This window comes from Ptychodera flava, chromosome 3, assembly GCF_041260155.1.
Source record: "Ptychodera flava strain L36383 chromosome 3, AS_Pfla_20210202, whole genome shotgun sequence".
NCBI classification, from domain to species: Eukaryota; Metazoa; Hemichordata; class Enteropneusta; family Ptychoderidae; genus Ptychodera; species Ptychodera flava.
This window is the reverse complement of record NC_091930.1, coordinates 47,861,555-47,886,091: the sequence shown is the minus strand read 5'-3', so window position 1 is coordinate 47,886,091 and position 24,537 is coordinate 47,861,555. Positions and strand designations below refer to the sequence as shown.

General features: G+C 36.8%; 2 protein-coding genes across 2 annotated transcripts in view; both read right to left on the bottom strand.

Moving 5' to 3' along the window:
- Positions 1-1,426: 1,426 nt before the first annotated feature.
- Positions 1,427-24,537, bottom strand: part of LOC139130163 (uncharacterized) — a 180,009-nt gene continuing 156,898 nt past the window's right edge. Inside the window, exon 7 of the mRNA XM_070695897.1 lies at positions 1,427-2,404. Coding sequence (XP_070551998.1) covers positions 1,611-2,404 — 794 coding nt within the window. The 3' untranslated portion in view covers positions 1,427-1,610. The remainder of the gene's footprint in view (positions 2,405-24,537) is intronic.
- Positions 14,220-18,677, bottom strand: LOC139130167 (uncharacterized). The gene is made up of 3 exons (XM_070695904.1): positions 17,457-18,677; positions 15,272-15,364; positions 14,220-14,672 (listed from the first exon to the last, which is right to left on the bottom strand). The coding sequence occupies exons 1-3, from the start codon at positions 17,566-17,568 to the stop codon at positions 14,254-14,256; spliced, it is 624 nt and encodes a 207-aa protein (XP_070552005.1). The 5' UTR covers positions 17,569-18,677; the 3' UTR covers positions 14,220-14,253.

Sequence of the window (24,537 nt, the reverse complement as noted above, 5' to 3'; positions counted from 1 at the left end):
TAACAAACTGCATTGAGAAATACGCAGTCAAAAAAGATAAATTTTACAGTTTTCAACATTTACTATTTATCTTAAGACAAAACTTTGGCATATACCAGATCCGGGGATTTACAGCGGCGACCCACGGCATTTTTACTCAATCTCTGGATGAGTCAATCACTTTATTGCATAACAACACACTTCGGAAAGTGCGGTATAGCAAGAACAAAACTAAACATTGCATAAAACATTGTTGTCTATGTCTTTACCTGCAGCTGGGGGAAACATAGTGTTTGTAATATATTTCATATTAAGAGACAGCGTATCATCTGAAGTTAAAATGTACAAAAACTTATCTCTTTCATTTAAACTATCAAATATAGGATAATACAACTTCATTGCAGAAAAGAGAATTCGAACTTCTCTATCACTATTATATTTTGACACTTCATTAAATAGTGAAATTCATCCTCGACGGAAGACTTACAAAACTTACAAAATCTGGATTCAGGCGGAATTCTTGGTTTTGACCTTCTGCCCAACTCGATTGTAAACAGTGATCAGAAATAAAAAGTTTTGTGACCAATTTTCTACAGCGTAAGTTCAATAGGTTATAGCTCAGACTGTTGTGATAGCGTAATTGGTCATAGCGCCCCCCTGCGACAATCATAGAAACTTCTACTTCTTTCGGCACTTAACTTGATCCCTTTCAAACATGGCAATCCGTTGGAATACACTACAACATGTTGTCTCCGTGAAAAACACTGTGCACTGCGGAATCAGTTCCCGAACTATAGAAATCCCAGAACAGCATGAGCCTTTTAAGGCACGGGAATCACAAGGTATGTTTTTTCGCACACATGTCTGTGAAAATTGTCATTTTTCGACAAGTTTTACCAACACGATGCAATGCGGGGAAGTGATACTTATTTTGTCGGAAGACAAACAATCATCTCGTCGGCAGATTTTCTAAAATGTAAAAAATTTTCTGATATGAAATAAAAATAAACCGAATATTCAGTATTAATTGGTAGATATAAGGAAAATCTTTACTTTTGCTCTAAAACCAAGTTGAAATTATCAATATTGCTTAAATTTCGTCTAAAATTCAGCATCTATAGTCCGTAGCCCTGCGTACGATGTTGGTGTTCGGCCTCCTACCACAGGTCGTGTAATGCCGGGAACACACAGCAGGGCTACTACATTCCGTCGGTTGCATTGTGTTGAGTAAAATTAGTCTGGAAAGTTGTAGATTTTCACCAGAAATATACCTGCAGACTTGACATGTTACATTGTCATGTCTGCTTCCATGTATGTTCATGCACACATCTGTGAAAGTCAAAAAATTATTCTGACAAATATTTCACAAAAATTGCAACGGGTTGCTGTTGGACAACTTACAATTTTCAAAAAAAGAAATTACTGAATTGTGGACGTCAGATGAAATGGTCTGTCCAAAATTATACATTGCTGTGAGAACTGTATGTTTGATCCAAAAATTGGTTATTAAATATGCAAAATATGCATACAGCCTGGCAGTTGCAATGAGTTGTGTAAAATTTGTCAGAAAATTTGTAGATTTTCACTAGAGATATCCCTGCAGAGTTGACATGATGTGGTGTCATGTCTGCTTATATGTACAGTAGTTTAATACAGTATTGCTGTGTTACAACTAATCTGTATGGATTATCCTTACACAGTGCAATGAAACGGGGTTCCTCTAACTGACCTTGACCTTTATAGCTGAGAAATTCACCATCACAATTGAAGTGAACCACTCTATGCCCATTGTGATCACAAACATATATGCCATCTTGTTGGTGATCAAAACACAAACCCACTGGTCTCTCTAAGTGTCCCTTGCCAATGTCTCTTATACTTTGCATCTGGTGATTCAAAACATGAACACATTCCCTGCCATCATCTGATACAAAAATCCATTTCTTATTCACAATCAGATCCCAGGGTTCACTGACTTGTCCTTCTTCAGTTCTTGCAATGTGTTCACCAGATTTATTATATTTTCTCACATATCCATTGTAGTCACCAATGAATATAAAACCATCAGGACTCAAGCAGATACCGGTTGGTTCAATTCCTTCTTTGCGTCCAAAACAGTTTAAAATCTTGCTTTGTCCAGAACTCACCACAACTTGACCATTCCCGGCATCACTCATAAAGTATTGGTCATTGTCTTCATCCACTGTGACATCCACCGGATTAAATGGATTTGGGAATGCATGGAATTGTAAGATGAGATCACAGCAGAGTTTGATTGGATCAATAACCTGAACTCTATGATTCCCTTCATCACATATAACCCATTGACCGTTGTTCTTGATGTATATTCCCATGGCGTCATTAAGTTGTCCCGGCATTGATCCTTTCCCAAACACTTCCAGGACACTTTCCTTGACCGGATAGCCTAGTAGGAAAACGAAAACATAAACAAAGGTCAAAGGTCAACTTGCAAACTACAATTTCTATGAAGTCAAATATTTTCTGATCTCACAAATTTTGACTGAATGCAAACTTCTTTTGTTTACACAAACACATGGAACATTTAAAGGAACAACTTCCTTACATTGTTATGTAACTCACGTGTTTCCATGGCAACGCGATTGTATTTTATTGATGGAAATGTGATTTTCAGTCCACAAGGTAAGTCATTGTATTGCTGGTTAATTAATGATCTACAGAGAGTTACAAGGTTGTAAATTGTTTTGTTGTGTATTGAACTTAATCACAAGTACATGTCGATGTACTCACACATTTCCATGGTAACATATTTACATTTTATTGATGGAAATGTGATTTTTAGTCCATAAGGTAAGTCATTGTATTGCTGGTTAATTAATGATCTACAGAGAGTTACAAGGTTGTAAATTGTTTTGTTGTGTATTGAACTTAATCACAAGTACATGTCGATGTACTCACACATTTCCATGGTAACATATTTACATTTTATTGATGGAAATGTGATTTTTAGTCCATAAGGTAAGTCATTGTATTGCTGATGAGCTCATGTTTTACAGATAGAGTTGCCAGGTAGTGAATTGTTTTGTTGTGTTTTGACTTCAATCACAGATACACACAGCTCATTTGCATGTTTATTTGTTTACGATTTGGTAACAATTAAACCTGCCAACCTTTTTTTTAATTTTTCATTCTAAAAATGTTATTTCTGATTGTATATTTGTGTTTGTTTTCCCAGTGCTCTCATGCAAAATTTCCATGTCCTGCCAGACCTTGTCTCTAATTATCAGTCTGTTTCACTAGTGTTGAAATCAAAACTATTCTATCTTTTCTTTATTTTACAGCCATACCATTTCATTTTTATGATTTTTCTCAAGTTTTTGTCAAAATGTTTGAGCTGTACATGTCATGTTTACATTTTGATCTTTTTGGTAAATGATAATATCGTTTTTTTCAAAACTTTTTTTTGAGCTGTACATGTCTTTCCTCTCAGAGTTTAAATGTTTACTTTTTTGTAAATGTTAATGTTTCTGTCATTTTCATTTACATGTTCTGAATAATTCAGGATTCTAAATTTTCATCGTCTATGCTCTATAGCTTTGTTTCTTTCTTTGCATTTTGGTTGATCTACCCAATACTGAAATTAAAAAACGTATTTAGTGATTTCTGTCTTTCAAATTGTTACCAATGTTTATCAGTCCTGTGTGCAATTTACACCTTTAATCCTAAAAGATATGTTACAGTGTCAGCCATTCTGTGATTGTAATTTATTCATGATCATTTTTGTAATTCTTATGTTTGTTTTTGAAATTACATGTATCACAAACAATACATGTTTTCATGCTGATGATACTAAACATTTGACTTGTGTAGCATTTCCAGTACCTCTGTATGGTTGTGCCAACTTTGTACACAACCCTTGATATTATTAATAGACTTTCATATAGCCTTTCTGCATATATTTATTTTTCAAATTTTTTGAGGTCATACTAAATTGAGATTTTGTTCAACATTTTAAATTACCATGTCCAAATAATCTCACCTCATGAATAGCTTTTGTCACTTTTCATTCAATATTGACAATGTATTAATTCTTATATGAATTTCAGTATTTTTTTGTTTTGACCATACTGAAATTTGATGTGTTTGAAGTGAATATAACATTTACTTTTTCTGTATATCTTGAAATGTTTTCTGCCCTGAAATGTTCAAAATACTTCTGGACCAGTGTTTATGGAAATTATGTGTTTAAGTGGCTGAGTGAAAATTCCCTTGTTTAACTTTACTTTCAAATATTCAGTCATTCAGTGATATTATCTGTACAGGACTTGATAATTTATAGGTGTAATGATTCATTTGTAGAATGCTTACTTTGGTTTGTGTATTGGCCATTATTACTAATTATTTTGTTCAACATTTTGTAATTGCTTTGAAAAGTATCCTTCGGTGTTCTGTGTTCAGTAGTTTGGTTGTTTGTTTGCAAGTCAATGAAATACAAATATGTTCAAAAGTTTGTTATTGCCTCTTATTTCAAAATAAATGCTGTTTTCCTCGTAATCTTTAAAGTTTTTCTCTTTGAAGAATTTTATTTATTCATAAATGTAGATTTAGGGCTACACAAAAACTAAATTAAATTTGGTTTGAGAGTGACTTTGTAAATTCAAAGTACTTCAATTCTGAAATTTTCTTTGCTTTTCTGCCATAATAGTTTCAACAAGATGATTTCATGTAATCTCAAATAAATATAAGTCATTTACCACAATGCTAAAATTTTCCATTACCCACTTTATCCCACACATCTTTTTCTTTGTCTTGGCTTTCGGCTAAAGGAGAAAAGAACCAAACATATTCTATAATGTTGGTGTCATATTCTCAAATGTCAAACTACAGCATGTCAGTATGTTGTATATCTGTCTGTCTATGTGTCCATGTCATGTCTGTCTATGTGTCCATGTCACTGTAGCTGTTACCATGTCGGTCTGTGACTGCTTTTATCCCTTTTGTCATGCTTGTCTTTGTAGCTCTGTCTCCTACCGTAATGTTCAATACACACTCTCATACACAAAATATTTTAATGTATCGTGTGGTTGTAAGTACACTTGTTCCTTAAAAGTTCATTACTTGTGAGATGGGTAGATCAACTGTGTTTCTTCCCTCATATTTACTTCACTCTGTATTTTGTTATTTTTAAGTGTTTTCCAATTTTTCTGATTGTATTCTACATGCATTTTCCAGAATTCGTCCCAAATGTTCTTTGATTTAGCAAACTATTTTGCACTTTGATTGTATATCTGAGTATATCTGAAACACAGAAAAATAATAGGATATCATATTTGTCATGAAAAATAAAAATTATTTCCTTTTGCTTTTATCAGATCGCAGACAACCATATTTCTTAGTGAAATCAGGATGACTGATAGAATAGGAGATGATGCATGTCCTGAGTCCCACCATCATGCTGAAGTACACATTGGATGACACCAATGATGTCAGAATTTTGGAAGACATGAAGAAACTTGAACAAGACAATGAAGATATCACGCCCCAACCCAGATGTGGTAACAGTGAAAGTGAAGATGTCTTTGGGTTCAATTGAGCCTGAAATTCAATACTGTGTACATATTGTACACACAAACCAAACGGCCCTTTTCAGGGCCATTACATCCTCCAAAAAGAGAACTACCGTATAACAAAACTGCATATTGTTTATTTTTGGTACCATGATTAGTTTTCTCAACTTTTTGATTTTTTTGTAATGTGTCCTTTGTTTATGGTAATGTAAACAGTTAGGTGGAGCTAAGCAGGTAAGTTGTAAGTTGAAATTTCTGTAAGAGGAGGGATATATTTACAAATTGACACAGAGATAATTTCTTAATGTTTTGAGGAAATGTTTAACTTCTTTATCTGATTATATTACTTACAATTTATATGTGATGTAAACAGAAATAACAATCCTTACATGTACTCCAGACATAACAATGTCAATTTATAGTAATATCATAAACTAGAACTCCCTCATCCAAATTCTCCGGTATATGATTCATAAATAGCTTAAACCCAGAATTCAAATGGGCCACAGTACAAACAAAACCATGTGCACCAAAGTGCTGTCATCATGATCTGTTGGCTTACTGACTCTGCAGAACACATTTTGTCCTTTTTATTCCAGAGTAGAACCATTGAAAGTTAAGGGGTATAATGCATCAGTGATACATGCAGAGAGCCATTTATAATTGAGGTGTTAACCAGCTAACAGCTCAGGACAATCATTGCCTGGTAAGTTTGAAAGCCTTGTCAACGTATGCACACATTCTAGAACATGTATCCACAAACATATTCTCACCCTCTTTGGCAACATATCAGGAATTGATAGGCAAATAGCTAAACAACAACTATCTACCAAGAATATATCTGACAAGAGCTGGTTTATTATGGTGAGGAAAATCCTATATAAATACTACTGCCATCAACCTTTGCAGTTCTACTGAATACCCCAGGAAAAGTACGTAGCATGGAAACCTACAGTTGATGCTGCCAAATCCGTCTGGAAAATGAAGTTTATAAACTGTCAGTGAAAAGGCCACCCTGAAATACCTCAATTTAAAAGCTTTTGATGTGGGTCAACTCCATCAAATATGGTCAACAGTACACCATAATACTTTTGATGTACGGCATGCCATCATGTGATCAAGACAAGACTTCTGACTGGAACTTATTATATTCTATGATCAAGCACACATCATTGACAACCTATTCTGATGACCTGAAATGCTGAAGTAGGGATATACCTTTGCCCTACACAATTGGTGATCAATTCCACTAAATATAGGGGATGAGCAATGGAAACACCCCCTCGTGAGCTTTGAACCTGTTGGTCACATGTCTTTTTTCGTCATAGATGGCGCTATACACCATAATACTTTTGATGTACGGCATGCTGCAATCAAGGCAAGAACAGAACTGATGGCAGTGTTGTCTGTCAGAGAGCTAAGAGAGTGAAAGCAAAGGAACGTCTGGGTTTTTCAGTGAGAATATCTGAGATGAGGTATGTACATTACAAAACACCCATTTGCTAGTTATGTTTGGGTAACTACTATGCTTGTATTCCTTGGACTTGAGAGTTACCAAGATACTCTGTTTCCATCAGTATTATATTATAGGGTTATTCACAAAATACCGGTATATGGCCCTGTATGGACGAGGGCTCAGTGAGTGACGTATTGGACGAGCCGAAGGCGAGTCCAATACGTCACTCACTAAGCCTGAGTCCATACAGGGCCGTATTTTGTGTATAACCCTATTATTATACACCTCCCTCCATTAATCGTCCGTATAAACTAATTCTATGGTAAATTTTGAGGGATGCGGCACGCGCGATATGAGTGGAACGCGCGCGATTGTTGAAATAAAATTGCTACAAACCCCTGAAAATTTGCATATTACACCTAAAAATAGAACGTCCCAGCGCGTCGCGCGTCTCCCGTATTCGGGACTCCGCGTACTATACAAAATACGGAAAGTTATTGGATGGTCAAACTCCCATAGGTTACGGCAGTAGGTGTATAATAATCTTGTGAAACACTCTGTTTTGGTCAACTTTCAGGCCCTTGGGCAACAAACACATCCACATACTGCTACCCACATGGCAGGTGATATTTGTATACCTTCTAACTTAAACATTTGAAATACCCATAAAATCTGAAACTCTTTATTTTGCAAAAGTGGCTGGATGCCAACTAGCAGTCTACATGTACGGTAACCTCTGAGATGTGAAAAAGCTGTGTCCAGTCATCGGCTGAGTTATTGCAGTGTACATGGAATGTTTCATCATTTTATTTCAAATGATAATTACGATGTGCTATAATACACTTATTTTCTTTCCCACTTCTACTCTATTCATACACTTAAGGATAAATTTTAAATCAAGCTTGGTTTTGGGTTAATATAATTTCTAGATTTGTCAAACACAATCCAGTTCACAACTAGCAACAGGTCAACATACAAGGTGTGTCTTGCATTAGAGCTACAGTCTGACATTTTGCAGAGAATTTCAGATGAAGTTAGATATTTAGATCAGCCATCCCACTGCCTTGCCCTTAATTTTTCAGACTGACCTAAAACTCAATAACTCGAAAAGCAGATAAAACTGAAATTGTCAAATTGGCTTGATATTTGTACTTTTTGTTTGCTAGTATTACACAGAAAAATACACAGTAACCAACCAGAGACAAAGTCTTAAAAGGCAAAGAACAACCAGAGATAGTGTCTTGGAGGTAAAAACAAACCACTTGTAAAATATTTAAGGTAACCAGAGAAAAGTTGAAATTAAAGATCAACCAGCCAAGCGTAGGGATGAGACTGTGGAAGAAATACATGTACTTGGGGATACGATAGGGTTGATTAGATGCTCTAATAGTGTGCAATTTTACATTGTACATGGCTTGTAATGAGCTAGATTAACAGTAACAGAATCAACTTGCCAACACAAATCATATTTATAACTTTGTATTTCAAGTAACATGTCAATCATCATAGAATACCAAATCTAATCTGATTCAACGGTGAGAAATCCCAAGGCAGATTACAAGACATGACCATAACAGGCCCTGATCAGACCTCTGTGAAGGAAGGTTTAATAATCATTGTCACTGTGCCTACAGTTTTCAAATTTCAGAGCCGTATCAGATCTCTCAGTATAATTTGTTTCTGTCAGCATAAATAAATGTAATTTCTCCCAGCATTCATTGTCGTAATCATTTGTCTGAAACATCATGATGGTACCGGTACAGACAGAATGCATTGTTTTGCAGTGTAGAACTACTACCGGTAGGTCTCTTTCAGTGTCTGTAAATTTATAAGATTTCTGAGTTTGAATATTCTCAGAAATCACATTATTTGTTGTCCAAGAATATATTGTATGAAGGACTTTCAAGAATTTCAGACCCTGTCACATGTCTGTGTGTACAGGACAGTTTCCTGTCATGCAATATGGATACTGATGCAGGCATGAAATCCAGACACTGGCACATGTCTGTATCAGTAGTGTATTGCATAACTGTCATGTACAGGACAGTCATTTAATACAGGTATTGATACAGACATGAAATTCAGACACTGTCACATGTCTGTGTGTACAGGACAGTCATGTAATACAGGTACTGATACAGACATGAAATTCAGACACTGTCACATGTCTGTGTGTACAGGACAGTCATGTAATACAGGTACTGATACAGACATGAAATTCAGACACTGTCACATGTCTGTGTGTACAGGACAGTCATGTAATACAGGTACTGATACAGACATGAAATTCAGACACTGTCACATGTCTGTGTGTACAGGACAGTCATGTAATACTGGTACTGATACAGACATGAATTCAAATTGTGTCACATGCACATTTGTGTGTGCACATGTGCATGACAGTATATCCTGTCATGGAATATTAATTTTTCTCATCACCTGACGTATTCTGGCAAATCACGACACGGAATGAACATGTGGCATGTTATAAAAGTTTATATACAAAATCAGATGACGTTTTGTTTTGGAGTTCATTGTACAGTGGAGGTATAGTCCAAGATGCATATAGTATCAAGGATAGTATCAAAGTGTACAGTATTGTGAGGACAAATCCTAGTATTTTTTATTATATACCACTTTATTCAAAATGTTACAAGAAAAGTTGAAAGTCCAGCATGCCGTACTGATCATACACTGTATTGCATGATGGCATGTAGATGGACACTTTCAGTCCATTGGCTGGGCTATAAGCATCGAGAAAGAAAATTCAATGTATGCAGTGCAGTGCACATGAAGAAATTGTAGTTCAGCAAGATTATTTCTCATAAACTTTTAGCTATTTTTCTTGCCATCGCTTATGATGTGACGTAGTGATGGTTACATGTGTATTTGAAAAAATGAATCTTGTCGTGTTTTCTAAATGTTTACATTATACTGATGTGAGGTTAAATGTCGAATTGCGTTCAATAGCATCCAAAGGTATTGTAGTCTCCTCAATGTTATTTAACTTTGCATTGACTGATAGTGTAATTTACTGTGGGATGAAACTCCATAGTTTACAGATGTAATAGGTATATGATAAAACAGGTACTAATACAGTCATGAAATTCAAACCCTGTCCAATTTCTGTATGGATAGTACATTAGCCCGTCATGTGATACAGGAACTAATACATGTACGTGCATAAAATCAGACCCTGTCACATGTCTGTATACACATGACAGTATCAGTATCTGTCATGTAATTTAGACCCTTCACCAACATCCAGGTTTGCACATGTCATGAGTGCAGTATTTGCTCTTCTGTCTTTCAGCACTGTACATGGACCTTAATCACAGTTACAGATGTTACAGTCCTATCTTGCTGACAGTGAATTGATTACCACAGCTCTGTGATAAGGACCCTTATGGAAATGGTACATTTAAGGTACAGTACATCTGTTGACAGGCATAAGTAGACAAAGACACTGAACACTGAAGAACTGTTCATCTACACTTTAAAGGCCCGATAGCTGTATCTTTTAGCATTATTTTTGTGATTTTACTTCCAAACTAAAACAAGTTCATGGGAATGTACTCATTGAGGGATGTTTATACAAGTATAATAAACTGTCCACTGGGACTGCATGTGCAATTTTGAGCAAGATAAATAATAAACGTTTGCCCAAACATAAAATGGCGCCCTCATGCAGATAAAGCAAAAACACAGCACTCAGTGCATATATGCATTGGAATCTTCACAGAAACGACAGCGTAGTGCCAATATAATACATGTAATGCTGAATGTTTCCTGTGGGACACTATATGCTATGTTTCCTTTGTAATATTACCAATTTCTAAAACTGGCGGAAAATCAAAATAACAGTTAAACATAGGGCCAATGTCCCTGAAGCTACTATAGACATGGATACAAAATTAAGTATTTCCTGACTGTATGAAATTATCTCACTAAGGTCATCCTAGGGACCTGTATACCAAATATTAAAGCTGTCTGACCAGCGGTTTTGAAAAAAAAACAAGCAACCTAACAGTCGACAGAGCTCCACTGTGTTATGTAGAGAATAACTTTTGTGACACATGTGTTGATGCTAAAGGCGTGTATCTTTGATAGCTCATTTCAGGATGGTCTGACCAAAATGGCAATATTAGCTGCAAAAATAGTCACAATTGATGATTGCATCATAATTTAAATATATTACATAAAGATAAACCCTAGGAACCTGTATATCAAATATCAAAGCTATCAGATGAGTAACATTTGAGAAACAAAGGTTTTGACCAAAAATGGCAAAAATTGAGCCAAAAATGGGAAAAAAGACCAAGAAATACAAAAATTGAAGATTTCATCAAATTTCAATATATTACACCAAGACAACCCCTAGGAACCTGTATACCAAATATCAAATGCATCAGACAAGTAGTTTTGTGATACATGTTTTTCGACCAAAAATGGCAAAAATTGCGCCAAAAATACAAAATTGCAGATTTCATCATATATTCAATATATCATATTTAGTTCATCTGTAGGAACCTGTATACCAAATATCAAAGCTGTCAGATGAGCGGTTTTGATGAAATAAAGTTTTGACCAAAAATGACAAAAAATTCCTTAAAAATACAGATTTGCATATTTCATCACAATTTGAACAAATCTAAGTTGGGTTATCCCTAGAGACCTGTATACCAAATATCAAAGCTGTCTGACCAGCGGTTATGAAGAAGATTTTTTACCAAAAACGCGTTTTTCGCACTAATTTGCATATTTTCAACAATATCAAAAAATTAAAAACACTACCGGTAGTTTCTCATAATCATATTTTGCATCTATACAACAAATATCAAATCAGTAAGTACTGCGGTTCTCAAGATATTTGAGTGGACGGATGCCTCACAAACGGACATACATACATACATACATACACACATACATACATACATACATACATACAGACTGACGCCGGACGCCGGACGGATACCCATCCCAATAGCTTCTATAGACTATAGTCTATAGTAGCTAAAATATAAATTTACTTGTCCAATTTTTCAGTGGTAAAAGACTATATCCTTTAATTCTGTAAAATTAAAAAAAAAACCTAGAAATAGAAAGCACCCAAAATTTCAGAGATAAAAACATTTATCTGAATGAATATTTTAACCTTCCAGTATTGTCAATTTTGAGTAGCATCTAATTCATATAGGTCTTGTACTTTTAAAACAAATTTTGGTTGGTCACTGTGCTCAGTTTGTAAAAAATGTACATGCAGGCTTGTGATAGATTGGGAAGGAGGACTTGAAAGAAAAAATTTGATCATATAGAGGGGGGGACATTTGAAAATTTTTAAGGGTATTGAGGGGGGATCTGGAAAAAATTAGATTTCAATCGCGATCCTCCAGCCTTCCTAATCATGAACGCAGCCATAGATGCAACTGTATTGACCCATCTGAAGAAAGTATCAATAAAACATGTTGCTTTTTTTATTCTTTTAAATGTGACTTTTTCACAGATTAATTAATGGTAAATCTTTATATTTTTAACATTACCACAAAACTGTAGTTTGATCCCTGTGATATGATCCCTGTGTGTGTTCCTCGAGTTAACCGTCCGTAGATCTACTCTCGTCTACTGTGGACTTTGGCTTTCAGTAAGGGCATGCATGCATGCATGCATGTATGCATGCATACATGTATGTATGTGTGTATGTATGTATGTATTTATGTATGTATGTATGTATGTATGTATGTATGTCCATCCATCCACAGTGGGAACATGTCTGTCTGTATGTCTGTCTATCTGTGTTATGTCTGTATGTATGTAGGTTGTAAGGTATTTATGTACATATGTCTATCTGTCTGTGTGTTTATGTATGTCTGTATGTATGTAGGTCCACAGCAAAAACTTGAGAACAGCTACACAGGTCAAGCTGATTTTTTTTTCTTTTTTTTTTGATATGGTGCTATGTGTGATGTAGTTATGCCGTTCTTCAAATGAACTAATCAGCATAGTAAAAATTCAAATGAGGTAGGAAAAAAATGGAAATGGTTGAAAATCAAGAACTCAGGAACTACTTTATCTGATCATTGCATATATATATATATATATATATATATATATATATATATATATATTATGAGGTTATTACAAAAATACCGCAGAGGATGCACCAGGACATTGGCGCAGCGGACTTACCTTTATCGACACGTTCTAGGTCACTCTGCATCTCATCATACACTTCCTTTATTGCTTCACACTTTTCCTTCACAGGTGTAGCCTGGCTGACGGCAAATTCTCTCTGCATCATCAGTTTTTGTCCAGCTTCATGTAGGACTGCTTTGCGCGGACTGGAGTATTGGCCGGAGTGTATTTTCAGCTGAACAAACTCAGAGACCGTGTCATTTGCCTGTTTATAGGAGGAGCTGATTTCGGTGTCTAGAGTCATCATGAGTTGGTCCTTTTTACTCTGTGACCGTCCGAGTTTTCCTCTGTGGACAAGGACATCCAGTCTGACTTTTTCATTCTTTGTATCAAAGGTTGTTCGGTAGTGATGTAATTCCTCTATACGGAAGTCGTCTCTACTCAGTAATCCAGTGTCTTCTTTGCTGCCCTGTAATTGCATCCGTGACAAGGTCAGATTTAAACTGTTCACAGTATGATCCCTGGTAACATTCTCTCGCGGTGTAGCCTGGAGTTCATTTATTGTAGCAACACTACGCCGACGAGATGGAGTTTGCAGTGAACCTGTTGTGATGAAAGTAAATTACACAGTCAAATTGTCGAAGTCGAGTCATCTTTGTGAAATGGGAGCAGTATTGTGTTTTTAAAGTGCGATGCAACTTTTAGTATTCGGTCGCTGTGCCTGTTTATTGTTACAGTATTTCTGTTTCTGTATACTTTTCTTCTTCATTAACGTTGTTTCATACTACAGTACTTTAATGAAGATAACAAAGCAGTGTGGCATTCATGAATTCAGTAACGTATAGTTACTATGGTACACTACCTTTGCAATTAAAAAGCCACCTGCTGAAATCGCAGAAACAAGTTTCCGAATTTAGTAAAATTCCAAAGTTATTCGATATTCTCTTCACAACCAAACAAATAATTGATCATAGAAAGTGTAAATTGTTTTCCTTAGTTTGCCTCTATTATATTGATTGAATGCAGAGAAGTTATTTAATAACACATATGAGCATGTATGGTTCCATCCTTTCGTACCAAACGATCCCTCCCCAAACCTCATTTGACCATGGAAATGTTCATTGCCGCGGAACTACATTATCACTCAAGAAAATTAAATATAATATCATAACCTGTGATTAGCGGTATTTCCCTCTTACAGAGTAAATACTCCTGTACTGGAATGTAGATATCAAGGGTTAGGTAGTGAGCTTGAATCTTGCTGAGTAGTGTTGGTGTGATGATTGTAGAATGGATGGTTTTGTCCAGTCGTCCACTGATATACTCACTCCACAGGGCTTCTAGGGCTTCTAATGATCTACATTTTGTCAGATATCTTAGACAGCCTTGCTCAATTTTCTCAACGTCGATATCATTGTGTACACCACTCAAAACTTTCCCAGCTCCTTCGTTTGCTAACCTCTCTCCTTCTGCTTCGTAAAAACGATGAGCAACATTTTCCATCGATGAACTGTCATAGGCATTGCCATGTGCCGCATCAATTTGGACAGTGAGTGTCCCTACAATTAGAGGAATAGGAAGTCTCGTCAATGTATCTGACCATATTAAGTAGGATAATGTGAAATGTGTTATACCAATTACTAGGTGGCTCTAAATAAAGCAATTGGCAGTATAACAGCATAGTCTGATTCAGCCAACGTCTAAAGCTCTGTGGAGATTTTTAAAACAACAGCACGGTTACAGAATTTTCCTTTTCTTCCATGTCTCCTGTTGCCGAAGATGGAATGTTAAATAGGTATCATACTGCTGATGTAGCTGGTTCGTAACAGGTGTATTTTAGTTAAACGAACAAATTATTGTCATCCATGAAGATGACAAATGCTTTTGATTTTGTTTTGTTTTAGTTCAGCTAATACTAGATATAAAACTTGACTCCTTTCATTGCCTTGGATATTGTCATATAATTTCTTGTCTGTAGACGGCTGTTTGTGATTATAAAACTAAATATTGAAGAGTGTTTAGTGGTTGATTGTTTGAGATTTCCACGGAAGTATTTCAGTGTACGCTCTTTCTGATACTTTTCACTTTGTTGAGTATTGCTTGTCATTCACATATCTGGAAAGTCGGAGAGAATATAATCACATTTCCTTGTGCTTACCGTTTGATCGCTGTTCTTGAGACGGTCTTTCGAAAGTAGGAATACCACTCATTGAAGTTGACTGAGTGTTGTTCGGACGTGCCTCGCCGGCTTCTACATACATCACAGAGCAAAAACCAAAAAGACGACTTTAATGCAACGAATAAGTGGGGCGTACAGAACATATCTTGTAATTTAAAAGATGAACGAGGTTGACCTTTATCAAAGGATGCTTTTCCGGTAGAATGCGCTCAGAAAGAAATATTCGAACTCCCAAAATTTCACAATACGTTTTTGGTCTAAAGGTAGGGGCTCATTCAACACGATTGGAACTAATTTGGGATAATTGGATGGTGGAGTAATACCGATTTAATCTGCAAATGTTATCTCATCTCTTTTCTTTTTATATTACGCATTGTTTTTATGAGTACTTGCAATAGTGTAACATTCAGCTGTACGGCACTTTACACTTGTGAGAAATTTGAATATGAAAATCCAATTATCCCAAATTAGTTCCAATTGTGTCATTCAGAAACTGATAGAGTAACTGAACTTTTCACCGGCGTGGGTTTTTTTTTGTTTTTTTTTTTGGTTTTTCTTTGTTTTGTTTTTTTGGGTTTTTTTTGTGTGTTGTTGGGTTTTTTTTTTTTGAAAATCGAAAATCTAGCATTCCCACTCTTGAATTTCTAGAGTCAGTAAATAAATAGTATATTTGTTTCCCAAGCAGAAACTTCGCACGGTGACCCTTGATTTGTGTTTTCAATTTCGAAAGGGAATGATTTAAAGTATGCAAAACTTTAAGACTTTAAATTTGAGGTACGCTGTACCTTAAGCAATTTTATGTTGTGTTATCATCATTTTATTTATGTTCAAAATATACCTTTGTCAAAAATGTCAACTGGATGATATTAAATGAGGTGTTTCTCCAGGAAATTTGATAATGTACAGCATACTACAAATTATGTCATCTCCCACAACTATACACCTGTCAGTAGACTCTCCACAGTCGCTGTGCCTTGTTTAGTGCGCCCCAACGATAGGCCTGCATTCGAAAGTTACGCTGTGCAGCTTGAGCACGCGCTGCCAGACACAAGCGACTGTCGGTTCTTGCAAGTATATGAATATTCACAAGGGTAGTGACGTCAAAAGAAACACCTATCCAAATGGGCGGAGAGAATATTATACTAGTAGCCAGTAGACCTATATATGCGACTTGTTTTTATTTTTCATTTTTCATTTTATTTGGCTATGCTACCTGTCATTTTTGTTTTGATTAACGGATGTGTGGAGTTCTATAAAGTACCCGGATCAGGCAGAAATCCGACCAGTCGCTTGCAAGAACGTCCTGACCCTAGGATTCGCGTCGCGTACTCTGAAGGGCGCGCGCGTGTCCCAACAGGGAAGAACGTGAATCGCAGGGTCTCTGCCAGACTAACCTGTCAGTCAAAAAAAAAACATTTGCCACTGTGACAGGTCCTGTACAGACCCTGACACAACCCTGTGGTACAGGTTGGTGTCAGTGAACACGTCCCATTACTTTGACAGCGTCTGACGTACAGGTCTGTGGCCAGTGCTGTGATGGCATGGATAAAGTGCGGTAGACACAGTGATGTTACAGGGCCTGGAATTTCTGCTGTCCCATCACTGTATTTACAGGACTGTACATTTGGATACAGAGCTGTAACATTGTCAATAATTGTTTTAATGTGATGTGCACACAATCATGCCTGTTTGACTACAATTGACAAAATTTTCTAGTTACAAAAACTAAATTTACAGCATAAGCTATGCTTATTGCTCTTTATGGTGATCTATTATTATCTGGGTCTGAAGTGGTTTTGAGTATGAAATTGGCCTATTTACTAAAAATGTACACCCCTGAAATCTGACAAATTTTCAGACCAAATAACAGGCCCTGTAAATTCAACTGATTGTCCACCAGTATTTCAGTCATGTGGGAACAGTACTTTATACACTCAAACATTACATCACTAAATACATTCCTTTAATACCAGGCCTGATACAGACCTACATTGCAGTTCATACACCCTGATATCTGACCAATTTTACAAGTCCGATAACAGAAGTTAGTTCTTAGGGACTGATACAGGTCCTGATCAGACCCTGTTGGAGGCATGTACTGAAATCTGCCTGTAGTTTTCTTGCTGTGTATTCCGTAGTAAAACATACTGTCAACAGTACCTACCTTGTCTTGAAAAGAGGCCGGTGGATCGTTCTGGTAGCTGAATGTAGTGATGAATTCCATCCAACAACTTTAAATTTGTTTGCTCAACGTCTTTTATAACTATAGTCCTCATGGTCTCTCTAACCTGCGACGCTTTGTCTAGATGCGTTGAATAATTTTGATAATATTGATTATTCTTTCTCTTAACCTATTTGGGTTGCCACGCATATCAACAACCATGTTGTCACGGGAAAGGGGGAAATATTTCCTAATGAAATAGTCGCCTTCTGACTCACTTGGAACTATGATTGGTTTACCTCTAGCTAACGTTGCAAGGGTAACATTTAGAGAATCAATTGATCGCGGTGACAAAACGATAAGATGTGAGAAACCAACTTCGCTAGGTAGATTATCCTTTGTATAGCCGTCAACAAAAACCCTTAGCTTCGGATGCGGTTTCAAACGCTCAACGACGGCGCTGTCATTATGTTTTTCCATGCAAAGAATTTTCCACATTGGCGATTCTTCTTGCCTGAAATCGTAACTTTTAGCAACCAAATTCATAGCATGTGGAATAATATCTCTGGATGTCATTTCTGATACATAACCGTTTTCGATTGGAGTCAAATTTGGAAATTGCGTGTATTGGGTACTTTCTTCGAGGTCGGTATTTTGAAATATAATTTTTCTGGTAGAGGTAACAGCAGATAATGCATCGACAACCGATCACCATGTCTGTCGTCAAAGTATTCAAATGTTTTATGTCCGATGGACAGTACAGCATCAGCGTACAGATTTTGGTAATCTAACAATTTGTAATTCAGCTCAAATACTTCTTTTTTGTACGGAAACATACTGCATGTTATTTCGTCCTTACTCCATACATTGACATGAAAGTATTTTACATTGGATAGCACATTTCTTTAATGTCCAGTGCGATTGATGCTGAGACTATTCCGTATCCGAAAACTAATTTCAAATTATTAATTTTGTTCAACTGCGGGAAGAATTCTCTGTGCGCTACTAGCCAGATATAGTCTGGTGTAAAAGTTTCATAGTGAACTTTTCTCTCCGGTAAAATTAAATTCACTCCAAGACGTCTAGCTTCGCTCACTGTTTTATCGTCTGCTTCCAAAACTGTACAGTGAATTGCAAGTCCCCACATTTTCAGAAGACCAATTAGGAGGTACGACGCAGCCGCAACGCCACCTTGGATCGGAGCGCCCCATCTGTCCATTACAATCAGAGCTGCCGGATGAGGTGCTTCAACATCAAGTTTCTATAATGAAATGGGAATAACTAAGTGAAGACGGACTGTCAAAGTAGACTTGCGACACAATGATTTCCCCAAAACATTCATGTCATTTACGATTACTCGGGAACACAAAAATATCATCTGCCGTAAAGATCGAAAATGTATGTGTTGTATTTAGAAGTAAGGTGAAACGCGCATTTGCTATCGCAAGTGACCAACCGTGATTTACGCGTTTATATTGATAAGTTTGTACACTATTTATACAAGCCTCAATAACTAAACTATTTCAGTCCCTTTATTTGCAAGACATTTTACTCAAAACTAGTCCACAGTGTTTAAAGACAGACAAACAGATAAACACGCAGACAGTTATAAGCACATTATTAGCTCCATGTGAAAACAAAATCGACGAGATCATGACACAATCCCGTCGAAACTTTCTCGTTTTCTGCTGAAACTTCAGCTTCACTGTAGCTCAAGCCCATTCGTAATTCTATAGAGATTCACAATAATCAGATTGCATGAAACGCCGTGTCAATCTAAGGACTTGTATACATACCGGCAGCTTTTGCTGCACACCATGTGTGTCGTTATCATCATCATCATCATCATCATCATCATCATCATCATCACTAGCATTGCCATCATCGTCTTCATCACCACTCACATGTTTTCTTTTTTGGTTTCTCTGTCACCACTCGCGCCGCTGCCACTCGCCACAGCATCCGCCATGTCTCGACAGAATTAAGCGGATCTAAATGACATCAAAATTAACAAACATGAAAGTAGCAGGTTTACCAGCAACTGTTTACATGAAAAACTAAAGCGCCATGTGATTGACTTCACCATAAAAAGAGCAGAGGCAAAATATTTCGTCAAGCAAATATTACTGTATCGAACTTCACTAATCGCGAAAGACTAACCTGCCTATAGATTGAATTCGGCATGTTGTTTTCTCTATGAGGCTGATCTGTAACAGTCTCAATCTGTTCAATAGAAGGTCTATAATGTGATCATTTTGACAACGTAAAAACCTACCAACTATCTAAAATTCCTAATAAGTCACGCTCATTATAAAAATTGTCAAAATTCGTGCTGTATATATCATGGGCAGCGAACAAAACATTCAGTGCAAATAGCAGTTAGCAAACGAATTTTGGGCTGGCGGATGGACCATATTTATCTCAATAATAGGCCGCGAAATGCTCCTTCTCTTCATCAGTTGGTTTGTAGTAATTAGAGCTTTAACATAGCCGGGGCAGTCTAAGAACGTCTTCAGTGGGGAGGGTGTGACCGGTGTTGACGTTTGTGGTGGCGTCATGACAGCAAAGAATTTTTCAGAGAGGAGTAGGGACAACGTAATAACCTGGGGAGACAGGAAATTGAATTTCAAGCTGACGGATAACCATGTTTATACGTTACAATTTGTCAAAATTCTGTCAAATTCTACAGTACCATAAGGGGGCCCAAACATAATACCCATGCAAATCATACTGGTCAACCACTTTGAATAAGGCAGAAAACAATTCTTTCATAAAGCACTTTCCTGATATTATCCCATGAAATCACTTTGTTTTAATGACTGACGCTCATAAATATTTTGTGGTTTTGAATTATATAATGATGACTGGCAAAGTATGGGTATGAGAAATGACAACATCGGTTGGCTATCATAGGGGTACTGAAAAGGCAGACAATGCGCCAGGAAAAGGAGGTCAAGCAAAATTAATTAAACTAACATGTATAGCTTCACAATTTCGCCCATAGATTCCAATGTATAACACAATAATAATTGTTGCTGAAATTTCAATATCATCTTTGTTGTACACCTAAGCACTTATGACCACCATATTCTCTTAAATGAATTCAACAACAATTGTCAAACCCTACAGATGCACAGCTGAAATGGGGAAAGTGTTTATAGTTTGTCCTAAGTCAACCATGTATTGTGAAATGACACTTTTTGGTGAAATTAAAAAATCAAATTTCTGGTAGATACACTCGCAATCACCATATTCAAGTGAGCACAAGACATATCTTTTACCAAACATTTATCAACGCACAGGAATAGCTAGCATACATACATACATACATACATACATACATACATACATACATACATACATACATACATACCTACCTACCTACCTACCTACCTACCTACCTACCTACCTACCTACCTACCTACCTACCTACCTACCTACCTACCTACCTACCTACCTACCTACCTACCTACCTACCTACCTACCTACCTACCTACCTACCTACCTACCTACCTACCTACCTACCTACCTACCAACCTACCTACCTACCTACCTACCTACCTACCTACCTACCTACCTACCTACCTACCTACCTACCTACCTACCTACCTACCTACCTACCTACATACATACATACATACATACATACACACACACATAAATCTAAATACTTCACGTATTAGGAAGATAGCTAGATAGCTAGAAACCTAGCTATCTAGCTATCTAGATAGATAGATAGATAGATAGATAGATAGATAGATAGATAGATAGATAGATAGATAGATAGATAGATAGATAGATAGATAGATAGATAGAAGCTTGATAGATAGATAGATACTTTTAGATAGATAGATAGATAGATAGATAGATAGATAGATAGATAGATAGATAGATAGATAGATAGATAGATAGATAGATAGATAGATAGATAGATAGATAGATAGATAGATAGATAGATAGATAGAAGCTTTTGGGATAAGTTGATGTCTGTCGGCTCTACATGTATATTTTAGGCTCCCCATTTTTTCTGGTAGAGGTCTAAGGGATTTAAAACCCTTGTCTGGCGTGGAGGGGCCGAGAAAAAGTTATTAAATATTTCTCTGCCGTCCCCTCCCTGCTTTGAGAAAAGCACATTTGATATCTCTTTCAAGAACACAGTACCAATGAATTAAAACATCACCCTCTTTTATGTGAAGTTAGAGTATAAAATAAACTCAACAGTAGCTTTTAAAATGACAAAGCATTGCATTTTTAATTTTTTGTTGTATTTGTATATTTTTCAAAAGTCAAGGCATATACCATAGAAAGAAGTTGGTCACGGTTTAGTTTTTGCATTAGCAAGGTTGAATGGTCCGATCGAGCGGCGATAATTGACAGGTTAGCGTTCAGTAGGAAGAGAGATTACTGCTCCGTATGGCAATACGAGTGCCATCAAGGGAGCCGTCATTATTTACGGCCTGGGGTCGTAGGAGGAATTTCATCGGAAACTCCGAAACTTCGAGTAACCCCCTGCCAAGTATGATGAATTTGAGTAACCCCTACTTCTCTAACTCAGAAATTTTGACTGCCCCCCCCCCCTCACACTTAGAAGAGATAGATACCAAGCCATGTATTTTTGAAAAATACAGCAATAGTAAAGACCTTTCAAATCCTGATGTACCCTCTATTATTATCGGTTATCTCATGACGGTTGAAAAAGGTAAAACCACCAAAATGAAATTCAACAAAATACAGATGTAAAAGCTCAAGCTAAAACTAGTATCCAATATCCAATAGTGTTATGTGTGGATGGGTATAATGACAGGGTTTTTACTAGGATATCTGGCTGGGCAGACGTTGAAAATACATGAGGAGAACACACTGACAAGAGGCTGACGGGTGTGTGTCAGAGGGTTGGCCTTATCTTGCGCGGAAAATTTTAAGAAAATGATGTGTGCAATGGTGCAGTCTGGTGCAATCTAATAGGTGTTTTCATTTTGCTTATTTACGAAGCAAAACTGTCAGACCACCACAAGGGGGAAAGCACAAGAGGGATGCCCCCTCTCGCATAGAAAATTGCGAGAAATGGTAGCGTGGTGATCAGTGGCTTGAAATTTGAAACTTAAGAATGAAGGACTCTTTCAAATTGCATTCATCACCATTATCATAGCACGCATGGATGTGTATTGTGTCGCATATATGCTTCAGCCCCAAAATACCAATGTTACAAGAGGAACTATGAATGAACAACTAGTAAAGTCACACAAATATTTGAAGGGTGCCCGAACATGTCCTAGGGAAACCATCGATGAAATACATGAGTGACTTGAAATTAAAGCATACTATCACAATTTCATAATTCAAAACCATTTCTTAGACATGCCTGAATTATTTCACTTTCACTTTGTACAAGGGCAAGACAACATTTACGTAATGATATATTATTTGCTTGAAAAATCCAATATGAAAAAGAATGGCTATATCTTACGAATTTTCGTTGAAGGTGATCTCATTGATGTTTGTCGACCAGTGGTTTCATCATTTTGTCTCTCTGAATGAATTCACACTCCTTTACTATTCAGAGATTGATAAATATAGCACGACTGGACCTCGTGGATCTGTCTTTGTAGGAAGTCCCTCCCCACTACCTGAATGATAAAATATGAATGATTTGAAGCACGCTTGTATTAATCGTTACGCAACTATGAAATGCGTGCATGAGGATATGCCGGGATATCAAAATGTGAGAGTTGAGCCACCTCGTTGGACTGAATTACACTACATTACGTCCACAAGATGGCCGTTTTCGACAGAAATTTCCGGATGATTTTCTTTGACTATTAAAAAGTAGTACATTTTAACACACTGTGGTTCATTTCCATAGAAAAAAAGCCGAAGTTTTCATTTCCCAAGTATACTAAACAATGCTAAGCCTTGTGGTTCACATGGACAGCAAAGATAAAGATAAAGCAACGAATAAAGCGACAAAATAATGTTTTGTAAGAACGAATTATTGCCGATTAATTAGGTTAAATAACGTCGTGCTAAACTTTGCTGTCTCACTGTGAAAAAAACTGAATTTTACTGAAAATCTGAGACATAATTATTTTATAGCCAGTATTCCGAAATGCGAATGAAAGTTACCAACCAGACGATTGCACCTTTTCGGGCCGACATATTTTTACATCCGATTGAACAATATCACTAAAATCATGAATGAATTTCCTCGCTCATAATTATGCAGTAAGATTCATAAAACAGCTTTCATGCTGGTAAATGATAGTTGAGTACAAATACACAATATGATGGCAGAAATCACGATTGAAAATAGGTCGTCAGGAAGGTGGAAAGCTACCTTAAGTTAAATATAGGCCTTTTGAGCAATCTCCTAGGCAGAGTCATCTTATCGCGTATTACCTGCAATTCCTGGTGTGTTTAATTCGGCGATAAGTGACTCTGCCACAGGTGTCCTGTTTACGTGGTAAATCACCACATACCGATCCGCAAACCGGAAGTCAGCACCGACACTGTGACGAACTCGCTGAAAATACAAAGTCCATCCTCCATGCAAAAATGTTCATCGGTTTGAAAACTAATTACTGTAAGTTTTATATAGCAACACACGAACTGGAAAAATATGATTACCATTGGAACTACTTTTAAATAGTGTAATTATTCGGGAAGAAACAAGGCTTTGACCTGTTCTGACCTTTGGGCGAATCCCCTGTATCATCTGCTGATGATGTATTTTCTTGAATTGTGACCCCTCCTGCACTCGAAGTTATTTACCAAGGCCGTATATATGAATACTCAAAAGAAAGAACAATAAATAAACACAAAAGAGAAAATGGCGTTTTTATTTGAATTTGTAGATAACTGTGCGCGTGCTGGAACGAATTCGAACTGCCGCGCGTTACTGTGGCAATACCATGGCTACAGTGCGCGACAGGTAAAAAAGTAGTTCATTGACGTTCCAATGACCTTGAGGTCACATGAATATTAATCTGCCTGTGCCAGAGATACTTATTAGCGTACGATAAGAACTCTGGTTCCGAGAGTGCCTTTTGAGATCACACCACAAATGTGCGTTTGCGCGTGGGCAGCT

Excerpts from the sequence above, each read along its gene's own strand:
- LOC139130167 (XM_070695904.1), bottom strand. The coding sequence starts at position 17,568 with ATGAGGACTATAGTTATAAAAGACGTTGAGCAAACAAATTTAAAGTTG. Across the intron at positions 15,365-17,456 it reads CGGCCTCTTTTCAAGACAAG|AAGCCGGCGAGGCACGTCCG; the intron begins GTAGGTACTGTT and ends TGATGTATGTAG. Across the intron at positions 14,673-15,271 it reads TCAAGAACAGCGATCAAACG|GGACACTCACTGTCCAAATT; the intron begins GTAAGCACAAGG and ends CTCTAATTGTAG.